This window comes from Trichosurus vulpecula, chromosome 1 (assembly GCF_011100635.1).
Source record: "Trichosurus vulpecula isolate mTriVul1 chromosome 1, mTriVul1.pri, whole genome shotgun sequence".
Classification (NCBI taxonomy): Eukaryota; Metazoa; Chordata; class Mammalia; order Diprotodontia; family Phalangeridae; genus Trichosurus; species Trichosurus vulpecula.
This window is the reverse complement of record NC_050573.1, coordinates 244,224,186-244,249,586: the sequence shown is the minus strand read 5'-3', so window position 1 is coordinate 244,249,586 and position 25,401 is coordinate 244,224,186. Positions and strand designations below refer to the sequence as shown.

The 25,401-nt window shown below is 40.4% G+C and overlaps 1 protein-coding gene across 1 annotated transcript; it reads right to left on the bottom strand.

Annotated features, from left to right (window-relative positions):
• Window positions 1-1,211: 1,211 nt before the first annotated feature.
• Window positions 1,212-17,174, bottom strand: CABYR (calcium binding tyrosine phosphorylation regulated). Its single transcript, XM_036737787.1, has 4 exons — window positions 17,027-17,174; window positions 16,877-16,930; window positions 6,781-7,128; window positions 1,212-1,813 (listed from the first exon to the last, which is right to left on the bottom strand). The coding sequence occupies exons 1-4, from the start codon at window positions 17,172-17,174 to the stop codon at window positions 1,212-1,214; spliced, it is 1,152 nt and encodes a 383-aa protein (XP_036593682.1).
• Between the last annotated feature and the right edge of the window lie 8,227 nt (window positions 17,175-25,401).

Here is a 25,401-nt window from a genome sequence, read left to right as displayed (position 1 = left end):
CTACTCCCTGCCAAAAGACAACCAACTACTAGCTCCTTCCCAATTTTGACATGTTGAGAAGCCATGTGATTCAGTGAGAGAGTGCTGGAGATTCAAATCCTACGACCCTTCCAACCCCATGAATGAAACTGAAATGTCTATGCCTCAGGATTAGAATGAGGAAAGGTTTTCCATTTAGTGTCATATAAACAAGCTTTTATTTTTATTGTGGATAGCCCTACATCATTCTCCCAAGGCTCAATATCTGGATCATCTCAGACTTTCCCCATTCTTCTGCCTTTGTTCATCTTCATCAAGTCCTGTACATGCCTCCTCTAACGTTTCTCTTGAACATGTTCCTCTCCAATCTCACTTATTCTCAAGGCAGTCCCTCTCCCCATATCCAAACCATGATGCTGCCACACGAATAATCTTCCTAAAATATACTTTCATTACGACATTCCCCCTACTCAAAAGCTTCTATTTCCCTAGGTCCTATCCAATTCAAACCAAAACTCGTCAGTCTAGTATTCAAGGTCCTACAAAGTCTGGCCTCTTTTTTTTCTGTTTGATACTGTCTTCTACTGCTTTCAAATAGAAGCACCCTGCTCCAGAATTAGGCCAGTTTCCTTACTGTCATCCTTCCCAACCCCAAATCTTCCTATTTCTGTGCCTTTGTTCATGCTAGTTTCAACCCAATGTGCCATATTTTACCCACCTTTCAAGGGCCACTCAAGTCTTACATGCTACGTCAAGCCTTCCCTATTAACTCCACTCACGCTGATCTCCCTATTCTCTTTCCTCATACCAGCCCCCGCCCCTTTCAAGCAGCAGCATTTATTTTGTCTTTGTCTTATCCCACCCAATAAGCTTCTTGGAAATAGGAGCCATATCTTTCGTTTTATAACTTAATTTGTGGGTTTGTGGGGTTGTCTCTTATTTTATGTACTGAATCCTTGCCACGGGCCTGGTATGCACCTGATGGGTGTGTTTAATATCAACTGATAATGAGGAAATTTGGAGAGACAATGAACAGAGCAAGTTAAGAATATATCCCAACTCATCACACGTTAACTCGATTCAATTCAATTTAATTTTCCTTTTTCTCTTTTCTTTTTTAAAAAAAGTCACTCTCTAGATGAAACAAATCAAGACTCTGAAGCTCAATGTTAAGATTTCCAGACTTCCTCCAAAAGGTCACATTCTATGGTAGGGAAATTTACCTACCACTTTTAAGTGTCTGTTCTGCGGTGGGCAGTGGTCAAGGTAATTTCTCCAGCAATACCGTAACTTCCTGCAAAGGGCGTACGTTTGTCACCAGATCCTGAACCCTTTTTGGCTACATCTTCTATTGGGATAGCAACAGAAACAAAAACTGGGCTTTGTGGCCTGGGGGCATCTGGTCCATTCGGAGGAGAGCTACCATTCTGGGGGGCTGGGGGGTGTTTCTGGAATTTCTGCTGTTCTGTAGGAACAGCAATGGGAACTTGGACTGCAGTGTATCTCTTCGAGGGATCTGGCTGTGAAATAACAGCATGTCCAGGAAGAGGTTTCCACTCCTGGGTTTCCTGAACATTTGAGCCTACTAAAATAAAAGGTGGGGCACCGGTCCTCTTGGAGTCGTCCATCATCACATAAGTTGGAGAAGTAACTTTCGGTGGATGCTGCAGAAACTGTGGCTCCTTAGCATTAGACAGATAGAGGGTTGCTTGGGAAAAAGGCCCGGGTGCAGGTGGCGGTGATGGGCGGCTTTGTTGGTTCATATCAGTTAGACAATAAAGGGTCCACATGTTAGAATATGGTGGTGGTTGTCCTGCTTCACTTGCTGCTATCGCTATAAAAAACAAAAAACAATTTGCAGGCATTAAAGGTGGTCTCTGTATCAAGCGCTATGCACAGAAATGTCTTTGCAGTTCTTTTCCATATCAACAAGTGATAACGTTATGTGCCATAAAGCATGCTATAGAGAGGGCTACAAGAATTGTGTTTGGTAACATGAAGGAAAAAGAGGGGTTTTGTACGGTTGAAAAAGAAGAACAGTGTTGCGGCTGGTGGCAAGTAGCAGGGACATGAGAGTTGTGGCTCAGGAGGCCCCTTTCATTCCAAGCTCCTGTTTCCTCGTGCTTAAGCAAAATTCAGACATAGCTTCCGGGGAGTCCTCCGAAGAGGACATTGGTATTTAAATTCAGCTTTACAAAAACATCAGCTGAGAAGGGTGCTGAGCTATTGAAAACAGCATCAGTGCCATTAATGCACCTGCAGAATGATGTTTTCCCTACCGAGAGAAGTCAGCACTATGGGCCATCTTTTGGGCACTTTTACCAAAGAATAGAGCGAATAATTCCGGTTACCCGCGAGCACCAACAATCTCCCCATTCATAGGACTTTGCATATGAAATGACTCATGCTCCCAGACTCACTGCCCCAGAGAGCACTTCCAACCTAGGCACGGTTTGAAATGCTAGATCCAGAGTGGCAGTAAACAGTCTGCTGAGGTCCCACCAGGGCTTCCCCTTCAAAGAAGAGAGACCGCCACAGGTTCGGCAGATTATCCACTACCCTACCAAGTCTATCATGTCAATTCTGGTTTGCCTAGAGGAGACGTGCTGTCTTGGGGAACTGAGTCCCAGAACAGGGGAAGGGAGAAAGAGGACCCAATGTTTCCCAAAGAGGGGAACCAGAGTTTTGCTTTAGTCGATATGCTGACTTCATCTTTAGCACAGCAGGGATTTACCCCCTAATGCAGCCTTCTTTCAGTAAAGGAAAAGACCATTATGCACATGCTTAGAATGATGTTTTCAACAGCCAAAGCCATGTTTTCAACTGACCTTTTGTTAGTATATATATATATATATGTGTGTATATGTGTATATATAGATATACATATATACATACACACATGCACATATATACATAATATGCGAATGCCAAGTCTTCCTTTCAAACAGTTAAACAGTTTGAGTTATCAGAGCCCTAGGCAAATACCTGAGATAAATGTCAAGTTAGGGTTTTTTTAAGCGCTGGATATTCTGATAGCTCAATCTCAATGAGTGAAAATATCCTTCTTAGAGCTGCTGCTGATAAAACCTGATCAAACGTCAGCTCAAAAATGTGGACATTTTTTCTCCTTTAAAAATACTTAAGCACTTGAAGACAGGAACTTGGGATGGAAGTGCCGCCTAAAGCTACAAGCCTAATGACCATCCCACATGCTACCAACCCCAGCTGTGTTCTGCTTTTGCATTAGTACTGAGCCCCTCTCATATTGCCAAACAGAATTTGATGTTTTTCTTAAAACCTGCTTTGCTAACACTTCTCCTAGTCACACTTGGCTCCTTTAGGAGCCCAGGTTGAGAGAGATTCTGCAGAAGGGAATGGGGGGATTAGATCATGCATGTTCCTTCCCTGAAGAAAAATTAAAAGGATTTCTGCAACTGTTGTAAAGGAGCTGCAAACTGCCTCCTTCTATAGCTGGATCGAGATGGACAAATTAGTGTATTAGAGGGTAACATGAGAAATGACCTGGCAGCTGAGAAGAGGGCTTGTTGTTAGTATACCTCAGGAGAGGAATGGAGATGAAGGCTAGTCACCTGAACCACAGCAATCCCTGAACAAGAAACTTGGCTGTCCTTTTAGCTACCAAAGCCATCTGTGATGCCCCCAATAACTAAGAGTTCACCCCAACTTTTCCTCTCTCCATACAACTGTTGTATTGCTTACTCAGCTGCAGGAAGCCTCCAGAGTGGCAGGGGCTGGGGGCGGGGGAGGAGAGGAACTTAATGCCTGACCCAGTTCCTCCAGCCTAGATGCAGAATTCTCCCAACCCAGTGCGAAAGCAGTTGAACACACCACCATTTATTCCCTATTTTTGAAGAGGAGGTTTAAATGCCACCACCTATGTAAATGCATTGCAATAGAAGATATTTTACTTTTACAGAAGTGAGAAATTTCAAAGTGATGGTCAAGTCCTTAACAGTACCCTTCATTCAGTTTTTGTTTTTTAAACTGATGAGCCCCCCCAATTGTGCAGCATGGCCAAGCTGGCATATTTCCTGGGATTCAATTTTTAAAATCCTCACTCCTGTGAATGTAAAATCTCAAACTACAATAAGGCATTTAAAAGTACTTGACATTTAAAAATACGCAATGGAAGTTAAAGACCTTATGAATGGGACTTCAGAGAGCTAACATGCCACCTGTAAAATAGATTGCATAAATATCTAATTTTCTTACCTTGTGGCACCAAACCTTCTTCAGGCGCTGCTTCCCCTTCGAATTCCCCTTCTGGCTCATTTTCTGTTTCAGTAAGACCTTCTGGGACCTGAGGGGCCCCACTAGCTGCAGTTTTTACAGATATCATGGAGCGCACTGATTTTGGAGTTCCCCCAGAAATGACATTTGTGGTTTCCTCCGCGGATGCAGAATTGACCCTTGATCCAGAGTGAATGGATTCTGGAGACCCTTCAGCATGCACAGAATATGCCGACCCCTCAGCAGCCACAGATTTTGCAGAACCTTCAGCATGTACAGATTTTACAGAACCCTCAGTGTGCACGGATTTTATAGACCCTTCAGCGTGAACAGATTTTGCAGAACCCTCAGCGTGAACAGATTTTGCAGAACCTTCAGCATGTACGGATTTAATAGAACCCTCAGCATGCAAAGATTTTACAGACCCCTCAACATGCATGGATTTTGCAGACGCCTCAGCATGCAGGGATTTTGCAGACCCCTCAATATTCAGGGATTTTGCAGACCCTTCAGCAGTGTGCACAGATTTTACAGACCCCTCAGCATGCAAGGATTTTGCAGACCCCTCAGCTTGCAGGGATTTTGCAGACCCTTCAGCAGCGTGCAGGGATTTTACAGACCCCTCAACATTCAGGGATTTTGCAGACCCTTCAGCAGTGTGCACAGATTTTACAGACCCCTCAGCATGCAAGGATTTTGCAGACCCCTCAGCTTGCAGGGATTTTGCAGACCCTTCAGCAGCGTGCAGGGATTTTGCAGACCCCTCAACATTCAGGGATTTTGCAGACCCTTCAGCAGTGTGCACAGATTTTACAGACCCCTCAGCATGCAAGGATTTTGCAGAACCCTCAGCTTGCAGGGATTTTGCAGACCCTTCAGCAGTGTACAGGGATTTTGCAGACCCTTCAGCAATGTGCACGGATTTTACAGACCCCTCAGCATTCAAGGATTTTACAGACCCTTCGGCAGTGTGCACTGATTTTATAGATCCCTCAACTTGCAGGGATTTTGCAGACCCTTCAGCAGTGTGCACGGATTTTATAGACCCCTCAGCATTCAAGGATTTTACAGACCCTTCGGCAGTGTGCACTGATTTTATAGATCCCTCAACTTGCAGGGATTTTGCAGACCCTTCAGCAGTGTGCAGGGATTTTGCAGACCCTTCAGCAGTATGCAGGGATTTTGCAGACCCTTCAGCAGTGTGCACAGATTTTACAGACCCTTCAGCAGTGTGCACAGATTTTACAGACCCCTCAACTTGCAGGGATTTTGCAGACCCTTCAGCAGTGTGCAGAGACTTTGCAGAGGCCTCCTCATGCACAGATTTTGCAGAGGCCTCCTCATGCACAGACTTTGCAGAGGCCTCCTCATGCAGAGACTTTGCAGAGGCCTCCTCATGCACAGACTTTGCAGAGGCCTCCTCATGCACAGACTTTGCAGAGGCCTCCTCATGCACAGACTTTGCAGAGGCCTCCTCATGCAGACACTTTGCGGAGGCCTCAGCCTGCAGAGACCTTGCAGAAGTCTCTGCAAGCAGAGACCTTGCAGAGGCCTCCTCCTGAGGCTCTACCTCTGCCTCTCCATCAGCTAAGAGTCCTGATTTTGCAGAGGATATTGATGCTCCATGTTTTATAAGCTCCTCTAAGGGTGCAGATTTTTCAGAGGCTACAGATTTTGCGGAGGCTACGGATTTTTCAGAGGCTAGGGATTTTGCGGAGGCTACGGATTTTTCAGAGGCTAGGGATTTTGCGGAGGCTACGGATTTTTCAGAGGCTAGGGATTTTGCGGAGGTTACGGATTTTTCAGAGGCTAGGGATTTTGCGGAGGCTACGGATTTTTCAGAGGCTACGGATTTTGCGGAGGCTACGGATTTTTCAGAGGCTACGGATTTTGCGGAGGCTACGGATTTTTCGGAGACTACGGATTTTGCGTAGGCTATGGAGTTTTCGGAGGCTACGGATTTTTCGGAGGCTATGGATTTTGCAGAGGCTACGGATTTTGCGGAGGCTAAGGATTTTGCAGAGGCTACTGATTTTGCGGAGGCTAAGGATTTTGCAGAAGCTACGGACTTTGCAGACACCATGGAGGCTGTCTCGTGAGCTATGTGAATTTGGCTTTCTGATGGTGGCTGCTCAGTCTCATTAAGACTTGCCATTGGTTCATCAAAAGGGACCATTATGTGCTCCGATATTTGCTCTACAAAAGCTGCTCCTTCGGTCTCAGGCTCATGAAATTCAGGTGAAACACATTGAATGGTTGATGTAATTTCAATATCAGCCTGGAAAGGGACGTCAGGAGCTTGATCGTGAGCAGGAAGGTCTTGTTCACCCTGCAAGGGGTGTGAGGAAGCCGAGGTTTCAGCCTTAGTTTCTTTGGAACCTAACTCTATACGGATGGATGTCTGACTCAGAAGCTGAGGCGTTAAATCTGAAAGGCAGGCGGAGGAGCTCTCTTCAGTAACCTCTGGGGACAAGAACAAATCGGGAAGAGAAGGCATGCTTGTTGCCACATCCACCATTAACACTTCAGAATGAACAGATGCAACGTTACCTAACATCTGGGCAGCTAGCTGTGCCGGGTCGGCTGGGACGTAGGCAAATTCCGGCGAAGCAGCGGCCAGCGGAGATGGTGAGGACGGCGGGGTGGATACCTTGGGGGTGGAGGCTTTGGGGGAGTGCTCACTGATTGACTCGGATGTCTCTTCCGGCTCTGCGAGCTCAGCGTGAACCGATGGGAACTGGGTGGTTTTGTTGCTGAACAGCGGGCCGGTGATGTTGTCCTCCTCCGTGTCCGTGGACTTCTCTTTCCGTTTTGGTTCTTCAGAAATCAGAGATGATGGCTCGGGCTCTTTTGCACTCTCTGGTTTCTTCTCCTGGGTTCCTTCTGACCATTTCTCTACTAGATAAATAGAACAGCAGAAGGGTTAAAGGTAAGTTAGCGGGTGTGCCCGGCTCCTTGCCCCCCGCCCCAAGAAAGACCTTAAGAGCTTCGTTCAGAACGGAGAACATACAGTCTTCAGGGGGGTTTGGCCATCTCTTTGGACAACGGAGTTAGTATCCAATGTGGCATTTTCCTGCCGTTCCTCCAAGAGCCTCTAACGTACTTTTTTGGTTTAGACAATTTATACATGTAGTTAAGATATAACAACAATTTATATTCACATGACACTTCATAAATTACAAAAAGCACTTTGGGATACATTATCTCATTTAACCCTTGCACCACCCCTTGTGAAGCAAATATCTGCTATAACATAGGGGTATAAAAAATGGCATAAACCTTGTCATCATCAGGAAAACAAGCCCAAGCTTTTGTCCAAATATATGCAGGCTGGGGGGGCAGCTAGGTGGCGTAGTGGACAGAGGTCTGGGCCTGGAGTCAGGAAGACATCCTCCTGAGTTCAAATCTAGCCTCAGACACTTACTAGCCGTGGGACCCTGGGCAAGTCACTTAACCCTGTTTGCCCTGGTTTCCTCATCTGTAAACTGAGCTGGAGAAGGAAGTGGCAAACCACTTCAGTATTGTATCTGTGTCAAGAAAACCCCAAATGAGGTCACCAAAAGTCAGACATGACTGAAATGACCTAACAACAACAAACCATTAACCTTGTCACCTTCAGGAAAACAACCACAAGCTTGTGCCCAAATATATGCAAGTTGTAAACTTATAAAGAAAAGAAACTACTGACCACATTTAGCAATCGATACAATAACTAGAGGAGTAGGACTAGGAAGTCCTTTGCCTGAAACCTTAAAAAAAAAACTTCTGATTTATTCTGCCACTATTTATTGTAATATATAATATATTCGATGATAATATATATTATATAAAAATATATCCAAATATAATATATAATATGTGATAATGTATAAGATATAATACATATTATAAATGTTAGTTGTAATTGATGAGAATCAATCAAATTAATCAATATACATTTATGAAATGTCAGGCATTCTGTTAGGTGCTGAGCTTAAAGACACTAAAAGCAAGACTAGTATAATAATGCCATTATTGTTAACAAAAGTATCTCAGCCCTTCATTTTAAGAAAATTTGTACAAAATTTTGAATTTAGAAAACTGACAGAGCTTGATACTAATTTGTTTTAAAAAACATCAAGACTGAAACATTAGGGAATTCTCAGGCCAACAGATGGTGACACCTCCTGGTAGAATATAATATTGTTGCCTAATTAGATTAGAGGTTACTACATGCCAAGATAAATGACGCAAGAGACTAGCTATGTTCTAGAAACTGTAAGTGTGGAATCAAAAGAATCCACCGGCTGGAACAACACTCTTATGGTGTGGCTTGAAGGGGCAGAATAAGCAACAAATGGAAAAGTGCCGAAAGTATCTTCAAGACAATAGTGCGCCAAACTGGAACATCCACCACTGTATTTAACCATGTACATACAATCCCCCAAATACAGTATCCCCCCACCAAAACCATTTCTAATCTGTCCCTACTGGGAATCTCTCTAACTTTAAAAGATGACCCACAATTGTCTGTTGGGGATGAAGGAGCAGAGAGCATAGAAAAGGGCAACCCATTCCCACCTACCTGCCTCGTGGGCAGTCCTTCCCTTACCAACATCCTGTGCTTTCTTTGTTATCACCCAGAACTCACAAGACCTATTCTCCCACTTTTCCCTAGACAAGTCACAGAAAACTACATACTTCTACTATGAATTCTCCCTTACTAACTACAATAGAGAGAGAGAGAGCAAATCTGCCCTGGCCCCACCCCATCTAAATATGTAACTTTTCTATAAAGATGCCAACTGGGTACCCTCTACAATATGCTGGGAGACCTCTGCCAGTACATTTGATAAATACCTTGATTGATTTCCTGCAATCTTTTGATGTTTGTTCAGTTATTTATAAGTAGTTTCTGCCTGGCAAGTTTACCTACATTTCAAGCTTCCACAAAAGCAGAAATTACGTCTAACTCATTTTGTCCACGACCCCAAAAGAAAACATTCACAGAAGCTTAAAGTAAACTTATTCTAATACCTATGAAGTAGGTTAAATTCCTTGAGAACCAAAGAACTGTCTCTTTAATTTTTTCTATATCTTTCTCTACCCCTATCCCAAACTTCTCAGTGCCTAGGAAAATGCTCTAGGATATAGGTGGTTCTCAGCCTAGAGATGGTAGATGGTAAGGGGGTTGGACAACTGGTCAGAAAAAAGTTACACAGCATCCATTGATGGTATATATGTATATATACATGTATATGTGTATACACACATACACATAGCACACACATATAGAACAAGGAGAGAGAATTTAGGAATTACTGACCTACCAGAAAGCCACAATCAAAAAAAAGAGCCTAGACATCATATTTCAAGAAATCTTAGAACCAAAGAATAAAACAGAAATGGAAAGAATACACTGATCACCACCTCAAAGAGATCCCAAAATGAAAACTCCCAGAAATATTTTAATATCCAAGTTCTAGAACTCCCAGGTCAAGGAGAAAATATTGTAAGCAGCCAGAAAGGAATATCACACAAAATTTAGCAGCTTCCACATTAGAGTGGAGGGCTTGGAATATGATATCCTGTAAGCAAAGGAGCTAGAATTACAAACAACTATATAATCTACCCAGCAAAACTGAGTATATAATCCTTCAAGGGGAAAAATTGTCATTTAATGAAATAGAGGACTTTCAAAAGCATTCCTGATGAAAAGACCAGAGGTGAATAGATAATCTGACATTCAAACACAAGGCTTGAGAAAAGGATAAAACAGTAAATATTAAAAAGAAATCACAAGAGACTCAATAAGGTGAAACTTTAGATTCCTATATGGAAAGATGATTCATGTAACTCCTGAGAACTTTATCTACCTTATGGCAATTAAAAGGAGTTTACATAGACAAGAGAATTGGATGTGAGTTATGTTGGAATGATCTCTCCAAAAAATGAAGGGGTGAGAAAGGGAAGAAGGAAGAAGTAGAATGGGAAAAAAAAAATTTCTCAAATAAAAGAGGCATGCAAGGCTTTTACAGTGGAAAGGGCAATGCTGGAACCTCACTCTCATCAGATTTGGTTCAAAGCAGGGAGTATATACACACTCAGTTGGGTAAAATAATCTATCTTACCCAGTAGGAAAATGGGAGGGGAGGAGGATGATAGAAAGGGGGCATGAGAAAAGGGAGGTGTATTTAGGGAGGCGGAGATCAGAAGCTTTAAAAAAAGCCTTTGGAGGTGGGACAGGATAAAAAGAGAGAACAGAAGAAAACAGGATGGAGTAGAAAATATAGTAATCATAACTGAATGCGAATGGTGTGAATGGAGCTGACCCATAAAACAGAAGCAGACGGCAGAATGGATTAGAAACCAGGATCCAACAATTTGTTGTGTACAAGAGACTTACTTGAAACAAAGATATACACAGAGTTAAAAGGGTTGCAGCAGAATATGCTTCAGCTGAAGTAAAAAAAAAAAAAGCATAGGTAGCAATCAAGATCTTTGACAAAGCAAAGGCAAAAATAGGACCTAATTAAAAGAGGTAGTTAGGGAAACTACACATTTTGCTAAAAAGTAACATAGTGAAGTAATAATATCAAAATTTTTTTACAGCAAGTTTCTCTGATAAAGGCCTAATTTCTCAAATATATAGAGAATTGAATAAAGTTTATACAAGAGCCATTCCCCAACTGATAAGTGGGTAAAGGATATGAAAAAGCAGTTTTCAGAAGAAAGCAAAGTTATCTCTCGTCATATAAAAAATGCTGAGGTACCGCCTCACACCTATCGGAAATGACAAATGCTGGAAGAGGAAGGGAAATAGGTACAAAACAGGTACATTAATGGACTATGGGCGGATAGTGATGAGGTCCAACCATTCTGGAGAAAATGTGGAAAACACTGTACATAGTTATGACTTTCAGAGGATGATTTTTTACAGCAGACACCGCATCTGAATCACACAGCCAACTGCAGTTCAGAAAATATATTGATTTTTTTAAAGTATATGGTTAAAAGTTGTAATGTTAAACAGGGTGGGACTTTTTTTACATTCTCTCTTTTGGAATGCTAAGGCAATCAAGTGCCTTTAATGAGTCTTGCCCTTGTTTCAGTCGGGAGTCTTTGATGAAACAAGAAAGCCTAGTTCACATAGGTTTGAGTCACATGGTTGTGATGCCCTCTGACCCTGAAGAAGCATATATAGACTCAGAGGTCAGCATTTTGTTTTGGGGGGCACACTCATTAGAAGAGTGTTAGTGATGAGGCTCTGAGTAGCTGTCAAGGAGCTTTGAAAAACTCGGATGTTGGTGTTTCTCTCTCTGGTAACTGTGAATGTGATGTCTTGATCAGACAAAAACCTGTCTGTTGATCTGTTTATACTTTCTGTTTGTATTTGCTCTGAAGTTCAGGATGCTGACTTTTTCCCCTGAACTAAGTGAATGATATATGTATATTTAATTAAAGTGAGATTCTTAACCCCTTAAAGTTGCTTTCCTTAGAAAAGCATATCAAAGAATCTGTGCTAGCAGCCCTCCTATGTGCTGGTGTTGTTGGCCTTATACAGCCACAGTAGTGGGAAGTAGCACTGTTGTTACAAAAGTCAAAGATTTAATTCAGTAAGACAAACATGGTCTTTGTTAGTTCTCCATGCATCATGGCATCACCATGAATACAATAAAAATATACAAAGGCACTGGAACAGATTTGACTGTGGAGATAACTTTATTCAACCATCCCACTAAACAAATTGCCATCTCTCAGTAGGTTCAAAACATGTCCTTTCAGACCCAAACCCAAAGTAATTCTTTACATACATGGACAATTGCCTTAAATGAAGGGCTTTTCTTAGATCTTTTAACATTCCTGATTAAGCAATGTTTTCTTTGTTAAAGATATTAATAGAAAGCCAGTGGACAGAAAAGTAAGTACATTGAGACGTTAAGTTTGAAATAGAATGCTGCTTGCACACATAGTAATTTCATCATCTTTGATGCCACAGATCCATCTGCATTCCATATGAACATTCTGAATATTGTGATGTTTTTTGGTGTGAGCCAAGATGTGCCTACCAGCCACAGTCAAACGACCTAATCATCAAGAATGCCTGTTGGACATCTTGGATAATATTTCTTGGCTCAAACCCACAAACAAAGATGGGCAGATGCAACATGTTTTCACTGCTAATTAAAGGAATAACCAACTTCATCTATAAATTAGAAAAGAACTCTCTTATTCCACAGAACTATGCAATCGGCTTTTATATCAAACCACAAGAGTCAAAATATACAAGCTCAAGTTGTGTGGCCAACCCCTACACCTCAGAGTGAAGGCCCTGCAGTAGTTCCTGGGATTCATTTATGGATCAGTTTTCCACAAATAGTATTCTCATGTTCCTATGGGGGAAAACCTCATGTATTTTATGTGAGCCTTCAGAACTGCAAAAGATGATCATGAAGAAACCCTAAAGACAAGACTTTTTTTTTTTTATTAATAGTACCCCCTACTCTCCAACAAGTTCTCATCTCCAAAACTGATCTTAACATAGATTTAGAATAGTATTAGAAGCTTGGAAGGGACTTTGGAGGTCAATGAATCTGAATCCAACTTTTTCTTTTTAGATATGAAGGAACTCAGGCCCAGAGAAATAAAGTGAAAACTGCCAGCGTCATGTCACCCAAGCTCCTAAAGCATCTGAGGCATGATTTGAATCCTGGTCTTCTCTAATTCCAGGCCTTGTACTCTCCATGAACCACACCAGGATTCTAAACAAGAAACATCCAGGGACAAGAACAATGTTGGATTCCTCACCATATATAATTTGCCGGACCAAAAAATACTGATGTAATTAGCCTAAGGAAAAGAAAAACAACTTTGTAGCAGCCTGTCTTCATGACATGAAATACCACGGCTTCTGAGGATGCTGATACTTGTCACTGGAACTTAGAATACTTACAAACAACTAAGTTTCTCTCCACCATCCATCAGGATAGTTAGGGCCTTGTAATATTTTCCCATTTTAGACCTTAGTCTGCTACCAAGAGCCTTAAACATTGCCAAGAATTGGCCTTGTGGACCTGGGCTCTTTCTCCCTCCACGAGATTTTTCTACCTTTGGAGTCTCCCCAGCTTAGGGAGTCAGGTATATGGTTGGCTTAAAGTATTCTTGATATTCTTTCCTAGGGCCAGTGGTCCAAGTCAGATTGCAAAACATTACCAGTTTGCTGAATTATTCCCCCTCTTCATTCTGAAACACAAAGAGCTTATTAGATATGCCACAGTAGTTCTATAGTTCATTATCCCAACCAGCCTGCTGAACAACAAAACAGCATTTTTACATGCCTGCTTATCAGTCAATTTCTTTAATGAAAGAGGGCACAAACTTAGGCCAGTTATCCATCCGATGGTTTGTTAAGGTAGGCTCCAGATATAGAAGGATTAAGAAAGTCTTGGCTTACATTGCAGGGATATGTCACGTGCACCTTGATCAAAAAATTTTCAAGGCAGGTGATCTTCCCTGGGGGTTTCGTTGATAGGCAAACAAAGCAATCAATGTAGTTGATAAAGGACTGTACAACAAAATGTTACCTCCAGATATTTACAAATGAGGTAATGTATAAATGCATATGTTTTTAAAGTGCTTAAGAACCTTAAAAGTGTCATGTTTATAAAATATGTTATTATTATTTATACTCCGTCACCCCTATCACACCTAGATCCTATGCTTAAACCCTCCTAATTCATTTCCGTGCTTCATTTCTCCACCAGTCTCAACAAAACCCGTCCTTCCTTACAGCTTTGTCAAGGTGGTTTTCCTAATAGGTGTAAAGGTCCTGTCCACTTTGCTTGGAGTTCAATGAACTACCTTGCCCCCACCCTCCAATTACATGTTGAGACCAAGTTATAAACTCATCTGTGAAAAAAGCTCTTTACAATCATTCTATAACCTTTCTATGCCTGGACAACTACACCTCTGTAATTTCGTTCAAAGTTCCGCTTGACCCGAAGGGTCACTTTTTAAGGCCTTTCCTGTGATGTAGGCCCCAAGACCCTCGAGAATTACTTTACATTTATTATATGCTGATTTTCCTTGAAATTTCTGTGATTATCTCCAATATACCATATGTAATATATACCATATATAATATATAATAGCCTTTTTTCTTCCTGATTATTTCCAACATACCCCCCCTCCTGTACGTATTACTGTTTTCTCTGTAATTATTTCCAATACATTCTGTTCATATTCTTGTTTGTGCCACATTGTCTCCCTTGTTGGACTGTGAGCTCCCTGTGGCCAGAGAGTTTTTGCCTTTCTTTTATATCTCCTCTTTTAAATTTAGCCTTGTTCCTGGCACATGCACGTTTCAGGTGCTCAGTAAAATGACTGTTGACATGAGCACAGAGACTGAGACTGTTTTTCATTTTTGTTCTTTGTGGACTCAGTGATTCCTTCCTGCAAGGCAGCAAGCAGGAGGACCTTAACTTGACTTGCCAAATAATTTGATTTGTTGATTTTTTTTGTAATTTAGTAGCTGAATATATGTCATCATCAATATCATGTCAATATTTATATGTATAGCTAAATTTAAGCTTTGAAAGGTTTGCAAAAGCAATAATTTTGCTCATTTGGCTTCAAAACAATATTTTTTTCTGACCTAGGGTCAGACTAAACAAGTTAACTATTTTCAAACTGGAACCCAAGTGTGATTGATTACACATCGGGTCACCCAAAGCTTTCTGACTCCCAAGATCTAGCACTCAAGATTCAAATTATCATGGCTCTCAATGGACATGCTCCCCACAAGAAAATACTTTCTTCTTCTTAAGGCCTAAAAAACATTTGGAAATGCATTGTGATCCTTGGGAGTTAAACCTCACACATTTACCATAAATATAACTTCTATCGTTGCCTAGAATCTGTGCCTAAACGCCTATGTATAAAATAAATATACCTTATATGTTATGTTAATGATTAACTTATCCTCTTCTAGCAGAGTTAAGGGATGCCCCCAATGCTTCCTTCCCTGGAGAAATTCCATTCTCTCTGTAATCTAAATTAAAAGGCACCCCACCGCTGGCCATACCTACTTGTTCTTATGGGTTAAGTTTAAGCCTCAGACAACCAGGCCTAGTTCTCACTTAACAACATTGTGCAGACATATACCTGTCTATATGGGCCCTGGAGAGCCTATGGATACGTATGGTGAAGTAGTTATAAAAAAGGGCTAGAACTGCATGCTCTTGGAGAAAATTAGGTCTATGAAATTTCCTGAGCTGTAGGTTTCCAAATGATAATATATGTAAAGGGCTTGGCTTTTTGTAAACATTAAAGCACTTTTATATAGGATGTTATTTATTATTGTAATTAATTATTACAATTGCTTCCCTCATCTATAAAAAGATTAGTACCTATGTGTTGTGTGAGGATCAAAATTAAATCATTTATTACATAAGTGCTTTGCAAAATGTGAGCTATTTACTATTATTTACAATAAAGATTTTAAAATGGATTGTATTGCACATTACTATTACCATTACTATTTTTAAAAATGAGTCTGAGGGATCCTAATCCTGCTTGATTGAGTCATATAATCAACTTTGTCCCATAGAAGCCAAAATAACATAAATTTCTCCATTTAGGTAGGCTATGTTAATCCCTACAGATTAAAATTGAGCTCTGCAAATTACATTCTGTCCCGTACATGCTCATCCAAAATTCCACTATCATGTCATTATCAATAAAGTCTATTGATCCTGAAAGCCTACATCTGACTCTTCCTTAAACTTTCCCAAACCTAAAATCAGAAACTATGTAGTATCACCTACAGCTACTTGATGCAAAAAAACCACGCAATACAAAAAACAAAACCAAACCATAAGCAAACATTAAAACCTTGCTGCTTCAGATACCTTAAAGGAAGGTAAAATTAAAAAAAAAAGTAGCAACTCACCCATGCCTTGAATACCTCTTTTTGATTGATGATTGATTGGTCATGATTTATATAGGATACATCAAGTGAAAATACCATATTTTCTTGTTAATTTATCATAAAGAAATTTTTTTCCTCTGACAACAAGCTATCAAGCAAAACATCCAAGAGGTGGCAAAATAAAGACACCGGTATTGAACAACTTCATTGGTTTGCAGATGCTAGAAAATATTCTCATTCTTCCTATGTAAATATTTTCATTTCTGCTAATGTCTTTTCTGACTTTTTGTTCCCTAGACATGTTAATCTGCAAACAAACGAAGTTCATGGTAATCCCACAATACCCATATTTCTCCGATAATATTAAACTGATTTCTCTTACAAATCTTCATTCCTGGAGCAAAAAAAAAGTTCACCATAGAGTAAAATTACTGAACAAGATTAAATTCCCTAAAAGGCCTTCTTTATAGACTGAATTTTATTTAACTCATCATAGGAAAAATATGCAAGGGGTGAGCCCCTTGTCTTAACAAACCCAAAAAAGATACGTCTGTAAAGTTTCACTTTGTTACATCTTTAATGGTAAACTCAATTCTCTATCTCATGAAGATAAAGTTTTTTTTTTTAAATTATAACTGAAAATATGTGTGAATTTTTTAAGGACTGGAAAATTCTCCAAAATGTGTCACCTGCAAATATTAAAAGTCTAGCAAGTTATGGTAAGCAAAATTCTCTTACCTTTGATCTGATGAAATTGTTTAACCAAATCTTTTATGTCCAATGAAGAATTTGCTAAAGGAAATAAAGAATATAGTTAGTGTCTCCATTAAATGCTTTGGTTTACCAAGTAATGGATCTAAAAGAATCTTACATTAAAAAAAAACAAACCTTCTCTGAACAAAATAAGCTCTTTAAAATAAAGAGCTGCAAATTGGGTGATATTCCCTGGATTGGTTTTGAGAATGGCTCTGCTAACTCCTTCTAGTAGAGTCTTCAGGCCATAAGGAACCACAAGCCTGGGTTTTGAAGAAATCATTTTGGTAGTTGGTGCCGATGCCGACGTTGTTATTTCTTTGCAGTCTCTCAACTACAACAGAGGAATAAAGTCACAAATGTGTTTTCTATGAACAAATAATATTTCCCCTATGACCGAATGCTATGAACGAAATTTCTACTAATTAATCAACCTCCTATTATAATTACTACCTTCATTTCAAACTTGTAGACATTCATCTTTGGTTTTTATGGCTGATCTTGCTGATGGTTCAAATAAGGAAAAGGCAGGGTAGGGCTTGAAACAAGTAGTTTTCTACATAAAAAAAGCAACAGTAAATAAATCTTTTTTTTAAAAAAAAAATATCCCGGAATATCATCTCTCGCCTTTGCCAGTATGAATGAAGTGATTCTCCATCATGGAAAGTAACCAGCACACCAAAGGTCTCCAAAAGCATGAAGAGTCACTTCCTCTTTATTTCACAGTAAAATGTGTGTATAGGTTAAATTAACCCCATTTTTGTATCATTGGCAGAGCAGGCATACATTTACCATGTCACTCAAACCATATTTCTTCTTTCTTTTCCTCACCCTCCCAAACCTCCTCCTGTGCTTTCTCCCTTTCCTTATTTAGGTCTATTTGTGAGACCCACAGCCTTCTCCATGCATCTTCCTTGGTGGCAAAAGCAGATGTTGCTGACCCATTAATATTGGAGCAACTTGAAATAGCAAAAATGCTAGCTATTTAAAAACACATTTCACATTACTGTTAGAAACTGGGCTTTCATACTGGCCTTGGAGGATGGTTACTTTAAAAATTTTTAAGCTTCTTAAAACTATGAAAAGTTACATAAACAAAATAACATATTTTAAAAAGGTTCTTAAAAAATTTCTTGACATACCAAAAAAAAAAATGCTTCACCACCCCTTTGTTGTCAGAGGAACGGACAAGACACTATGAAGCTTGGGAAAAAGCTGACCAATAGGGGGAATGAAAGTGGGTGTGGAGGTGTGCAGAGCAGAGGCCCAATTTATTGTCATAGTTTCATCTCCTTAAATTAGCACTTTGCTAAGGGGCGAAAGCAAAGGCCTGGAGAGGGTCATCGGTGTATAATTTATTTACAAAACGGGAAAAATCACGTGAGGTTTAAATTCTCACAAGGAAAAAGGATGCCACATCTTGCCCTTTTCATATATCCCATAAAAAAAGAGTAAAACCAAATAAAACTGAAAATACCCAAAAGTAGCAACAAACATATTTAAGCCCAGTTCTAGGTTTGGTTTTTTTCCTTCCTTTTTTTTTTAATTTGCCTGAGGGGGCGGGGGGCGTATTTTATATAACCGGACTTCCCGGGAAAAGAAGCCCCAAAGAAGGTACATTCCTCTCTCTGACTCCCCCAGTCCAGGTGGTTTTGGCCTCATTCTTTCTGGCTACCTAGGGTTTTTGGGTTTTTTTTTTTCCTTTTCATGTGTTTCTTTTTGTTCGAAGTCGCTGATTTTACAATGATGCCTTTTCTATACAAAAGCAACTGTTGACCCAGTCCAACCCTAACCGGGACAGGAGGCAATTTGCCAGTTTCTCGTCCTCGCCCCCTGCGACTACCACTCACAGGCCTCCCCAGTTCGCCCCCATCCACCCTCCAGCCTCCGCCCCTTCTCCTGGGCAGGGCATGCGGTGTCCCCCCGCGGTCCCGTCCTCTCCAGGGGCTCCCGCGGATCCCGCGCTGTGCATCCAGCCCTCCAAGGGCCACTCGCATCCGCGAGGGCAGGGAATGTGCCCGGCCCTCAGCTAAATCTCTCTTTTCTCTCCGTGATCCCCCACACCTTTTCCTTCTCAGCTACGCTCAAGCGCTTCCTCGTTGCCCCCTTGCCGGCGGCTCCTGTAAAGGGGCGCAACGCAAGCGGGCCCTTTTATACCGGCAGGGGCGGGGCCCCCCACTGAGGGTCCAGTGCTGTCACAATGGGCTAGCGGTCCACTTGCTCGTGCTCCCCGGTCACCAACGAAAAGGGGGCGGGGCCTCGGGGGTCCACGGCCAATGAGAAAGCCCTAAGCACAAAGGAGGGAACATGCATCAGTTGCCGGGAGCTTTCTCAAAATTCTTGGACCGACCTCCTTTCTTTCCCGTCCATAGGTACCTGTGCGTCGGCCAGGCAGGGAACTTCTTAATGGAAGGGAAAAGGCAATTCCTAAGGAAAATAGGATTCAAGGGAGATGGCAGGACAGCTGTGGACTCGTCCTTTACTTGCCGGACAATAAAACGAGATAGGTTTTTGTTTTTTAAAAGGAGAAAGGAGCAAATTTCATAAGCGCTTCACCCTACTCTATTCTGTAGAAAATTTCCACCTTCCGCTTTGGTAACTCTTAAAAGAATCATCTATGCCAGTGTCCGTTGTGATACACAAGAATATGAGCAGAACAGAAAAGCAAAACAAAACAAAAACTCAAAACAATTAACAAAACCCACCAACAGGTCATTACAGTTAACACACCCTTTTCCACCACAAATCCATAGAAAGTTAGAAGCAAGTGTGAAATGATGACAATATAGTACATCTTCTGTGAAAGGTGCCTTTTATGGCACCTGCTGTTCATAAACTCTGGACTTGGAGCTGGGACACGAAACATCATCAAGTCCAATTTGTTCATTTTAAAGATGAAAAAACTGATGCCCAGATGGGGGAAGTGGCATGTCCAAGGTCAAATAATGTAGGAGGAGCAAGACTGGGATCTACATGCTAGTAGGTCTTTTGACTCCAAAAACCACTCTTATGTTTTCTGAATTTTTAAAAAGTTACATTTTGGAGGATCAGCTTTTACCCTCCACTGTTTTTCTCTGCTTATTAATAAGGCAATATACTGCTTCATCCTAATAATCCAAAATTCATCTTCTTCATATCTCGCAAAGAAATGTGTAATTATATATCTCCCCACACCCACCCCTACCCTTAACATCCAGCCAGACCAGCCTTACTATTCTTCATATACAACACCTCTTCCACCTCCATGCCATTGCACTGGCTGACTCTCAGGCTTGGACTCTCTTAATCCCTAGCTTCCTTCAAGACCGTTCAAGTGCCATTTGAATGAAGCCTTTTCTGAGTCTCCTTGCTGTTAATGCCTCTCCCTAATATATGTATATACATGTATATATGTATACACATATGTATATCTATGCATATATGGAGATACATATATAGATGTACATATAGTATTTGTGCATAGTATATTTTCTCCCTAATTAATAAGCATTTATTTTCTATCCTTTCCATCTCATTGGAGTGAAAAAGGGAAAAACAGAACACTTGTAACAAATACGTGTGGTCAAGTAGAATAAATTTTCCCATTGTTGTGCACTCCTTTGGTCATGTCTGACTTCGTGACCCCTGAGACCATAGCCCTCCAGGCTCTGTCCATGGGATTTCCTTGGTAAGGATACAGGAGAGGTTTGCCATTTCTTTCTCCAGGAGAGCACTTTTTGTCAGAATTCTCCAATATGACCTGTTTGTTTTGGGTAACCCTGAATAGCATAGCTCATAGTTGCATTGAGCTATGCAAGCCCCTCTGCCACAACAAGGCAGTGGTCCAGGAGGAGCTCGTCCAAAATTGTTTCATTCTGCATGTTTAGCCTATTCCTTCTCTGTTAGGAGGTGGGTAACATTCTTTGCATTTATTTTATAGATACATAGTTCATTAGTGAGTTCTTTCAATTGCATACCAGATTTTTACTATTCTTTCTTCTAATTTTGTTCTAATTCTGATCTTTGCTCTAAGTATGTAGTATGATGGTACACACAGCTGATTCAGGGAGGAATCTTAGAAAATAGCTAGTCTTTTCCTATATGCTAAAAAAATTTCATTTTGTATTTTTGCAGTGTTATTCAGTGCTTGCCATATCCGGAGCCTAGTTATTTTTGCAAACAACATATTAATGACATAAAGGCAGAAGGCTTCTGTGAAGTCTATAAAGCCTTGACCTTGTCATTTTCCCATTATGCTTGCTGGCTGGGTAATTCTGGTCAAGTCATTAACTTTCTCAGAAACTATGCTCACCTGTGGAAGTGTTAGCTAACGTGCATGGGTAGAGGGAGTTTTCTCATGGGGGGGGGGTCCTTTGCTAATGAGCTAATCTGTCTACTCTCTATTACTATTTGAAATTTTATAAGTGCTTCAATAAAATCATTTACAAGATCACATAACCTGCTGTTTTTTTTCAGTACAAATTAAACTTCAAATTAAAAAAAATTAGAGGAAATATTTACTAATCTTTTTTTTTTTTACAGCACTGCTTCAAGGCTTCTTCATAAGGAGAGAAGGTAAAATTTTAAATCTTTCCATGCATTTGGATACTATAAACTCAACTCTGCTTCACACCATAGGATCATAGGTTTAGAAACAGAAGGGACTTGGAGACCATCTGAGATGGTCTAGGCCAACCGCCTCAATTTATAGATGAGGAACTGAGGTACAGATTGCTTGAGTGACTTGTCCAAAGGTCACATAGGTAGTCAATTGGGATTTGCATCCCAGGTCCTCTCCTTCCAAATCCAGTGTTCCTCCCCACTGACCATCCTGCCTCCCATGTGGAACACAAAACATATTTTTCTACTAGGTAACATACTTTTCCACATCTGTCCCCATATGGGAGTGTACACATGTGAACATACCCACTGCACCCTACTCTATCCCAACAAAAGACTAAAAAATTCTGTTAGATCTATGTTGAAGAAAAGGTCCACTACTAACTTAACAGAAGGCTAATTAAATGGATGTCATTGTTTTCATTAATATGTATCCAGTCATTCTGCTTATGTAAAGATCATGGAATTGCAGATGCCCCTAATGAAGTTGCCTTTTTAATATCTCACATTATCTTTGTTGCTAGTGATTTCGATAATCCTGTCTGGCTATTAATAAAATACTGAGTCTAGGAGCTGGAAGGGAATTCATAGACCATCTAGTTCAAGTCACAACAGACAAAGCATGTCCCCTGACTTGTGGTCATCCAGCCTCTCTGGAAAGACTTTCCAGTATGGGCATACCAATCACCTAAAAAGTGAGCCAATTCAAGTATTGGATAGCTTCAATTTTAGGAAGTCTTTCCTCACATTGATCTAAAATCTACCTCTCTACAACTTCCATTCATTGCTCCTGATTGTTCTCTGGGAGAAGGTGGAATAAATTGAATCCTTTTCACAGGTCTTCTCTTTCTCAGGCTAAACATACATATTTCAACTAATCCTCATATGACATGGTCTCCATTTTCTTCAACATCCTGGTTGCTTTCTGTGGCACCTAGAATTCAATAGTTTCCCAGATACAGTTCCCAGGACAGAACAGAATGGTACTCACCTCCTTTCTCATGAGAACTACGCTTCTCTTCATGTGGCCTAAGGTTATATTAGTTTGAAATATCATGCTGTTGATTTGCCTTGAGCTTACAGTCCACCGTCATACACGCACATATATGCACCTATCCACCTCCCAGGGATGTTGTGAGGGTAAAAAGGGAATGTGTGCATGCCTACATGTGCATATTATCCATACACATGTATATACAATGCATCATGTATAAAATACATATGTAAAGGTAATCTGTATATAACCCCTTTATATTGTGTGTATAGATGTACATTTTACAATACACTGCACATACATATACATTGTGTGTCTCATACATGTGTAATACATATAGTCTATTATTTGTATAAAATATGTGTATGTACATGCATATGATGTTTGTGTATATAAGAATACATATAAAGGGATTATATACACATCCTCTCATCATTTCCCATAGCACAATAGTAATCCATCATAAGCATATATCACATATGGTGCTATAAGAAATCACAAGCAGGATGTTTTCAGAAAAACCTGGGAAGACTTATATGAACTCATGCAAAATGAAACGAGCAGAACCAGGAAAACATCGTACATAGTAACAACTTTATAATGATAATCAACTGTGAGTTAGCTACTTTGATCAAGACAATGATCCAAGATAATTCCGAAGGACCCATGATGAAAAATGCTACCCAGAGAGAGACAGAGAGAGAGAGAACTGGTAGAGTCTGAATGTAGATCAAAGCATACTTTTAAAACTTTTCTTTTTTTGTCTCTGTTTTCTTTTGCAGAGTAGCTAATAAGGAAATGTTTTGCATGAGTGAACATGAAATAAATAAATAGATGAAATGCCCTGGTGGCTCAAAAAAAAAAAACCCAAACTCACCCCAATTACATACCACAACTTGTTTAGATGCCCCAATTGATGGGCATCCCCTTGACTTCCAAGTCTTTGCCACCACCAAAAGAGTTAATATAAATATTTTTGTACAAATAGGTTCTTTCCTCCTTTCTTTGATCTCTTTGGGATACAGATCTAGTAGTGATATTGCTGCGTCAAAGAAGTATGCAGTTTTGTAGTCCTCTGGGTGTAGTTCCAAATTGTTCTCCAAAATGGTTGGACTAGTCCACAACTCCACCAACAGTGCATTAGTGTCCCAATTCTTCCACATCCCCTCTAGCATTTGTCATTTTCCTTTTCTGTCATGTTAATCTAAGTGTGATGTGGTATCTCAGGGTTGTTTTAATTTGCATTTATCTAATCAGTAGTAATTTAGAGAATATTTTTCATGTGACTATTGATAATTTTGATTTCTTCTTCTGAAAACTTCCTGTTCATATACTTAGACCACATACCAACTGAAGAACGGCTCTTATTTTTATAAATTTGGTACAATTCCTATATATTTGAGAAATAAGGCCTTTATCTGAGAAACTTGATGTAAAATTTTCTTCCACTTTTGTGTTTTCCTTCTAACTTTGGCTGCATTAGTTTTGTTTGTGCAAACACCTTTTAATTTCATGACATCAAAATTATTTACTTCCCATGACCTTTTCTATCTCGTGTTTGGTCATAAACTTTTCCCTTATCCACTGATCTGACAGATACACTTTTCCATACTCCCTTAATTTACTTATGATATCACCCTTTATGTCTAAATCACTTTTCCATTCTGACCTTATCTTGGCATACGGCATGAGATGTCAATCTATGCTGTTTCTTCCAACCCTCAACGATGCTTTAAAACTTCCTCTGAAAAGTATCATTTCTGCCCACCTGGCATACCCCAGAGAGACAGCAGCCCTCTCTGTTAAGTAGATGAAGATAACTTTAGTATTCCTCATCAAGAAGTTGCCAACTGCCATCACTCATCTGATGAGTTCGTAGGTCATAGAATTATATATGTCGAGCTGAGAAAGACCTTAGGAGTCAGAGTCCAAATCCCTTGTTTTGTAGATGAAGAAACTAAAGGCCACAAGGTGGAATGTCTTGCTCTCTTCTCCACACCGTGACTGGATGAACTTTCATCACTTTACCATTCTTTAGTGCATCACCCTCTTTACAAAGTCACAGAATTGGAGAGTTTGAAGGAGGCTCAGAAGCTACCTAGTCTAATTCATATAGTCAGGGAATCTCCATTATAACATACCTGTCAGGTAATCTCATCCAGTCCCTGCTTCCTTGGAAGCCACCAATTCTTAAGGCAAGTCATTCTACTTTCAGATAGCTCCAAATGATATGAAGGGCAGCTAGATGGCACCATAGAGCACAGAGTGCCAGGCCTGGAGTCAGGAAGACTCATCTCCCCAAGTTCAAATCTGGCTTCCGACACTTAATAGCTGTGGGACCCTGGACAAGACACCTAACCCTCAGTTTCCTCATCTGTAAAATGAGCTAGAGAAGGAAATGGCAAACCATTCCAGCATCTTTGTCAAGAAAACCTCAAATGAGGTCACAAAGTTGGACACAACTGAAATGACTGAACTGACATGAAGGCTATCTTGACAGCAAGTCTAAATTGGCCTGTTGGCAGCTTCCAAGACTGCTCCTGTTTTTGTGCCCTGTGGCCAAGCAGAACAAATATAACAAGACAGATGATCAAATCCCTGGAGATAGCAATCATTCCCTTGTGCCTTCTAGGCCAACCTACCCAGTTCCTTCAACTGACACAAACAAACTCACCCACATAGTGATGACTGAACACAATACAGGTAATTCCAAACAAATGGCTTCTCAACCACAACGAAAGCCATTTTTAATTATTTACTTCAAGACTGCCTAAGGAAGCAGTCTAGAAAGGGTTTGGTTTTTACAGCAATGTTTGAAAAAAAATCCACCAGTTTCTGTTTTCTTTTCTTTTTACTTGGCAGAAATATAAAAGTGCAAGTTCTATAAATTATTTACTTTTACAATACACCACAATAA